Source organism: Salvia hispanica, chromosome 6 (genome assembly GCF_023119035.1).
Source record: "Salvia hispanica cultivar TCC Black 2014 chromosome 6, UniMelb_Shisp_WGS_1.0, whole genome shotgun sequence".
In the NCBI taxonomy this organism is placed as follows: Eukaryota; Viridiplantae; Streptophyta; class Magnoliopsida; order Lamiales; family Lamiaceae; genus Salvia; species Salvia hispanica.
The window spans coordinates 21,086,686-21,093,919 of NC_062970.1; the positions used below are offsets into that span (position 1 = coordinate 21,086,686).

At 34.9% G+C, this 7,234-nt stretch overlaps 1 protein-coding gene across 1 annotated transcript; it reads left to right on the forward strand.

Annotated features, from left to right (window-relative positions):
• Nucleotides 1–2,443: 2,443 nt before the first annotated feature.
• LOC125194907 lies at nt 2,444–3,052 on the forward strand. The gene has a single exon (XM_048093120.1). It carries the CDS (start codon nt 2,444–2,446, stop codon nt 3,050–3,052), a length of 609 nt encoding a protein of 202 aa, XP_047949077.1.
• The last annotated feature ends 4,182 nt before the right edge of the window (nt 3,053–7,234 follow it).

The window sequence follows — 7,234 nt, forward strand, 5'->3', positions numbered from 1 at the left end:
TCGATCCGACGGCGTGGGCCTCCGGCGGCTGCTGCAGCGGCTGTCTGACGACGACGGCGCTGGAGGCGACGAATCGGCGAGGCGGCGGCGCTGGAGGCGCGTCGGGTCTGCCAAGATCCGGCGACGTGGGCCTCCTTCGTCGCTGCAGAGGCTGATCGACGCTTGCGGTGGCCAAACTCGGCGTTTCCAGGCGACGGCGGCGGTGGCGTGCGGTGGTTCCAGTTGGCGGTCGACGCCGGAGCAGTTCCCGACGGGCCAGAGGCGGCGGCGGTGGCCAGACGCGGCAGCGGCGGCTGCTGCGAGGCCCGTGGCGGCCCAAACCCTAATTAGGGTTTTGGGTTGCGTCGTCTCGTCTCTTTGTTTTTCGTGTTTTCGTTTCGTTTCTTAACACGCAAGCTATTTATAATTGTGGTTTAAAATCCTAAACCTAGAATAATTAAAATATCTTGTGGGAATTAGAATGATTTTGCAATTAAGTCAAGATTCTAATTTAAAGAGAATAATTGCCTTCTTTAAAATTTGCCAATTGAATAATTAGTCAAATAATTGATTTAATTTGTTAATTAGTTGATTTTGGTGGATTGTTTCCATCTAGATAATATCATGGTAATTAACATAAGGAAATTCAATATTTGTTTGATCTAATTTTTGGCTTTTCCTTAATTGGATGGAATTTTAAAGAATATTCTCTTAATATGCTTTCATGTTTTAATTTTAAGGTTTAATTGAAAATTGTCTATATTTTATTTGGTGTGTTATGGAATTATTTCCTAGATATATACCTAAGGAAAAGACATGAGTTTTTCAATTGTTTTAAACCTTTAAAATTTTCGAAAATTACATGTATAATAATTGGATGGATTTTAATTGGAATCCTATTCCTAGTTTGAATTTTGTCTTTAATATGATGTAGGTGAATTTTATTTCATCTAGATAACATCGGTTTAATTAAAGAAGTGAAAAATTCATTTGGCATTAACATGCTACTTAAATCCTAAATTATTAAAGTGTTAAATGATTAATTGGATTTTAATTGGAATTCAATTCCTAGTTTAATTTGAATTTTATCTTTAATTTTGATGAAGGTGAATTTGTTTCATCTAGATAACATCAAATGTGATTTAAAGGTATGAAAATTCATAGAGCATTAATTTTGCTATTAAAATCCTTAATTATTTATTAAGTTGAATTTTGTCTTTAATTTTGATGAAGGTGAATTTTATTTCATCTAGAAAACATCATTTTGAATTAAAGATGTAATAAGATTCTTCTTGTCATGTGATTTTATTTGAAAGCTATGAGAATTTTAATTCTCAAATTTAATTGGTGTGTTTTAAATGGATTTAGTCTTAATTGGATAAATGCGGATTTATATATCCAAGTGGGCATTTTAAATTGAGACTTAGCTAATCTTTTATGATATACACCTAGACATTAATTTTAGGATAAGGATGGATTAATTCTATCTAAGTAAATCCTAATAGTATTAAAAGGTAATTCTAATAATCAAGATACGTTATTTTAACTAATAATGTATGATTGTTTAAGATTGGACTTAATGTCTAGATAATCTTGTTTATGTGAAGATAGAATTTTAATTCTATCTATTTATTTTAGATGCTTAATTAAATGATCAAGTTTCGTCATTATGTTTATGTGAACCTTATGTAAATGTGTTTACATGTTTTATTGATGAATGATGGATATTTAATTTGAGTTATGATTTTATTTGTTAAAATCTAGTTTAACTCGTGCATCGCCTATGTACTTATTGCCTTGCATGCATAGCTAGTACATGTTTAATTATTCTTTGAATGTGGATACCTGCCTTATCTGCTTAAGTGATAATTAAACTATTAAAACCACCAACAAGAAAATATGAAGCGATAATTACAACACGTTTGTATATGGCCTCCATAAAATTGGTCTTAGTGCGAAGTAGTGACCGGCCTGTCTTTACGGGAGGAACATTACCAGTTCGTAAGTTTTGACTTCTCTAGATAAAGGTTATTAAAATCGTAAAATTAGTTTTTCAGTAATATCGCGACTGGTCTTTACCGGAGCAATATTGCTGCGAAATTATAAGGATTGTATTTTAATAATGCTTAGAGGGAGCTATAGGAGGAGGTGCTTGTCCGGTTCGACCTTTCTTTAGAGGAGTTCACGCACAAGTAAAGAATCCTTAGTGCTTAATTTTATGGTTATACGCTTTAGCATTGTTAGTCAGCCATGCCATTCTTATGGTCTCTGGACTATCTGTCGACATTGTGGCCAGTAAAAATAATGAATTTCTTGCATGAATAAGACTCGGCTTCCTAGTAGAAGAACGTTTGTGCTTGATTTTTGTGGATGTAAAATTGATGAATTGTTTTGTGGTTATTTGCAATTCCTTGAAATTTTACATGTTTATATTATTGGTATTTATTCTCAGCTTGAACGAAAGATGATTGATACTTGGGATATTTACTATGCCATACTTAGTTCGAGGAAGCATGACTCTGAATTGTTTAAGGAATGGAAAAGTAAGCTTGATGTTGATCGTTTGATCAATGACTTGAGGTTGATTCTCAGCAAGAATCGTCCGCCCACATACCATCTACAAGGAGAGGACAAGGAGTTTCGTGATCAGTGGCATACCGCGGAATGTCATCTCAAGGGCTTCCTTTTAGCCGGTGTTGGCAATGCCCTTGAGAGGTTTGACAAACCCAAAAGGCCGTTGGTCAACAAGCCCAAGTGGTTTGAAGAAAAGTCCTCTAAGGTAAGAGCTGGTCGCGCTGTGGAGCATTTAAGGAGTGAGGTATTGGAAGAGGGCCATGATGTGGGCAAATACGTCCTAGTCATGCATGGCTATTTCCATGAACTTCTATTATCGGGGGGGAAAGTTGACCCAGAAACCCAGAAGATAATGATCCTTGATGGGCTTCCAGATAGCTTTAATGAAGTCAGAGATGAAATTTTGTTTAGCGACAAAACGTTTTCAATTCTGGAACTTTATAACAAGCTTGTGAATGCTCAAACTGAGATGAGAAAAAGGGGTGGACTTTTGAGATGATCATGTTCAAGTCAGAAGAGTTTATTTTTGCTTTTATGTTTACATTGTTGAATTTTAAGAGTTTTTGATATTGTTTGGTTTTGATATCATATGGATTATTGATATGGAATTTTATTCCTAGTTTATCAATTGTGTTTTTGGATTATCGATGTCATTTTATAATGCTTGCATTATTAGATAAATGAAGTTTTGATTATCCAATTATTTATGACATCAAATGTAACATGGTTAATATCAAAATGTTTACTTGTGATTAAATTTGTTGATTCAATTATTATGAAGTTTTCTTCTAGAAATATTGATTATTAAGTTTCTTTAATCCTTAAGTCTTTTGAACCATTATTTTGTTGATGAGTCAATAGAACATTAATGTTCGACATGGATTCAATACAAAATAAAATGATCTTATGATCGCGTTTGTTCAAATAAAGGTGTAAGAAAAATAATCACAATAATTGATTACAAGACAAGTAAATTAAATTCAACTAGAAACAAGATAAGTATTTATTATAAATACTAGAAATTCTTGTATAGTAAATATAGTGTGCACATTAAATTTATTTTAATGTTCCAAGCCTAGAGTTGACTATTTGATTAGTTATTGTTTTATTTATTTTGTTGTGAAAGTGATAATTAAAATAGTGGGAGCTTTTCTTAAATGAATGATTAAATTCTAAGTGTTTAATAAGAGCTTCATAGCTCATTTTATTAAACTAGGATGAATTTAACTCCAAGCACTATTTAAATTGTTTTAATAGCCTTAAAGAATATTGAGACTAGTATTTTTCTACTTTTAAAAGTGGGAGCTAAATTTTGTCTCATAGAATATTCATAAATGGAATTAAGGTAATGTTTGATAGAGTTAAAAGGGTTCACACCCTAGAATGAAAGAAGTGATGAATTGCACACTTTCTAAGACTCTAATAACATTAAAAGACATTTCCAAGTTAGCTATTAAAATTAGAATTACTTTTGGATTTCCAAAGAAAGTATTTCTAAAGATCACAACAAATGGTTAAATAAATGAACTCTTGGAATTTATGACTATAAAACAAAGAATGCAATCATTCGGTTTTATTTTGTCATAAGGACTAATTTCCAATTAGTCATTGTGATGAGGTAATTATGTTCATGCATAAATTTACATCACAAGTTATATAGCAAGGATAATACCAAGTTAGGTTGGTATTATATAATTAAAGTTTTGGGAATCATATTCGACATGATTAAAACTTTATATTTGCTATAAGTATTCTACTTTAATTAGTAGAAATTCAGAAGGATCAAAATAGTGGATTTTGATAGAGGAATATGTATAAGTGCACTTGAGAAAGGCACATAAAATTATTCCACTGGATCAAAGGGCCTAGAAATATTTTGATCAAATAATCGTGCTCCTTAGCAAGAATTAAGGTTATAAATTACAAGTATATTTTCGTTTTATGTACTCTAGCAAACTATGTTGGTAGATTCTTTTAAAGAATTATAGTTTTGAGTACATAGTGGCCAAAGCCTGCTTTGAGTATAAGTGGGAGAAAATGTGTGTGAATGTGTAGCACAAGGCCAATAAAGCGGTTGGTATACTCGAAAGCATCCTTTGAGTATAAGTGGGAGATTGTTGGGGTTTGTATACTAAAAGATGCTTCGAGCGTACATGCCTTTGTACAGTCAGCTTGTGCATGTATACGAGAAACGCCACATCCACTTGTTTACCTATTTATGAGAATAAATAATATAATATAAATGGTTTATTATTGAAATATGATAAACAAGTCTAAGGCTTTTTACTAAGAAGGTCAAGTAGGGAAATTCGATGAATCTCCTCATGAGTTTTCCAGTAGGGGACTTGGCCAGATCTAGTAAGAAGAAAAACGTATTCACAACCTAGATAGGCTTTGGCTACCTATTGGAACGGTTGCGGTGTTTGTGATAATTCTCTCTTACCTAAGAAGAGATTAGTAACACCGGTGTGGTAAAGCACTGAAAGGATCTAATCCGAAATGTATTCTTTATTGCTATCTACTGAAAGAATATATTTCAGAAAGTTTAGTATTTTCTAGTCTATGATATTAATATCAATATTGTTTATTCAATCAAACGCCACTTTGACTTATCAATATGTGAGAGTTTGTACGTAACTCAAGTTCATGATATCTTGGGTGGTAGTAATTGAATAACATGAAGGTATTGGAATATTATTTCATAGAATTCGCGTGCCCAGTGTGGTATGATTAAATCCCTAAGGGGTGATCCCCAAGAGGTGTTTGAAAGAGGAATTTATTATTCAGAAAACTGCGCAGTTGGAATTTATTCCACGAATAATAAATAAAGTTTCAAACTAGAAAAACTCTTTGGAGAATTAATTTAATTCTAGTCACATAGCAGACAAAAGAATTAAATTGACGGATCAAGATAATCTTAAACGCGGGAAATATTATAAAATAAAATGGACCCAAGTTATTTGTAATTTGGTGATTTAAGTGGGAGTGCAATATTATTCTTTAGTGGAATAAAATAATATTCCATTGATAATATATTAAATCATGGGTCATTTGATTTAATTAGTAATTTATCTAATGGGTGAGCCCAACACTTAAGTCATTCCATGGATCCCCTTACTAGCCCAATAAGGTCCACTATAAATAATGAATGAAAGGGAAACCCTAGCACACAATCCAAGACAACACAAAACCCTAACCCTAGTGCCTAGAAATCGGCGCCTCCTTCCTCTCCTCTTGGTCTCGATTTTCGAGCCATAGTTGTGGGAGAATTAGGGTTTTGATTATTGTTCTTGATCTATCCTAATTCATAGGATTAGATCTAGACAATTTGGTGTTTGTATTGGGTTTCCCTAGATCCATTCAAAGTTATTTAATTGGTTTTCTAAGATCCGCCCACACGGATGGAGAATCAAGGACGAGGGAATAGTACGGAAGATTCGTGGTCGATAAACCAAGGATCTCCGGGTGGTGCAGCTAGCAACGTCAATCCAATGATGGATTATGAGGTAACAATCGAATCTACATCGAATATGCATGATTATGTGTTTATTTGATGTTATATCTATAGATCTATGTTAATTGCATGAAATTGGAGTCGAATGCATAATCACCTAAATAGATCCGTTCTAGGACCTGTTTGGTTTCCGTGTCTTCCGCTGCGGTAGTCCCAACAGTTTTACCGTTTAATTTAAGTTTAAGCATTTTAATCGATGGATCTTGAGTTTGAATTTATGAATCTGAAGTTTTAGTTATGGTGTCTGTGTTCATATGATTTTTGTCAATACTTGGTGAGGAAGAAAACGTCAAAATCAACTTTATTGGACCACTTTTACTTTTAAGTTACTTTTGCTTTTGTTCCCTACTTTTCAGATGTACTATCCAGACCTGTCAGAAAGCCCCCAGCCATCAGATATACCTTGTTGTCTAAATTTCCTCTTTTAGTAACTGTCCACTTTCCATATGTCTCTGATACACCTTGTCCCCTATTTTCACGAACACTCCCACATGTCTGTTATTTTCCCGCCTACTAGTCAGTAGAGTACCACCTTTATTTCCCGTCTAGGTAAAATCTCAACCCAAGCGTGGTAGCTAACCAAAACACCCAGGAAAGTCACCACAGTTATCAAAACGTGTCCATCCTCGTGGGATTCGACCCTTACCTCCATTATACTAGCCAGTAGAAGTGGGTTGAGGAAACTTGTTTGAAGCCAGGTCCCGGTTATCGTACCAACGACTCAGCTGGGTCGGGAATCTCTTCCTGATCAGTTGGATACACTCCAAAATTACATACGATAAACCACAAAACACCCGAAAGAGTGGAAAGGAAACCTAGGCACTTTCAAAATGGCGCCGTTGCCGGGGATGGATGGCGTTCATACCTGTTATTGTGTGTGATCTTTTTGGTGTACATACTGTTTATAATTTTTCTTTTCTTTTTGTTTTCAGTTTATGAGAAGTGGCTCGGCTCCTGGCCAGTGGAGACCAAGGATACTTCCCCGAGGAACAATACTCGTTACCACTCGTTCTGGCCTGTCGACAGCACTGTCCGACCTAGGCACGAGTAGCGACGAAGAAAAAGAGGAGCTAGAGTACCAACTCCCGGAGCTTCCACCCCAGCCAGTAAGAACACTAGTGAGGATGGCTGACCATGGTGAGGACGATCCCGAGCTCGCAACACTTA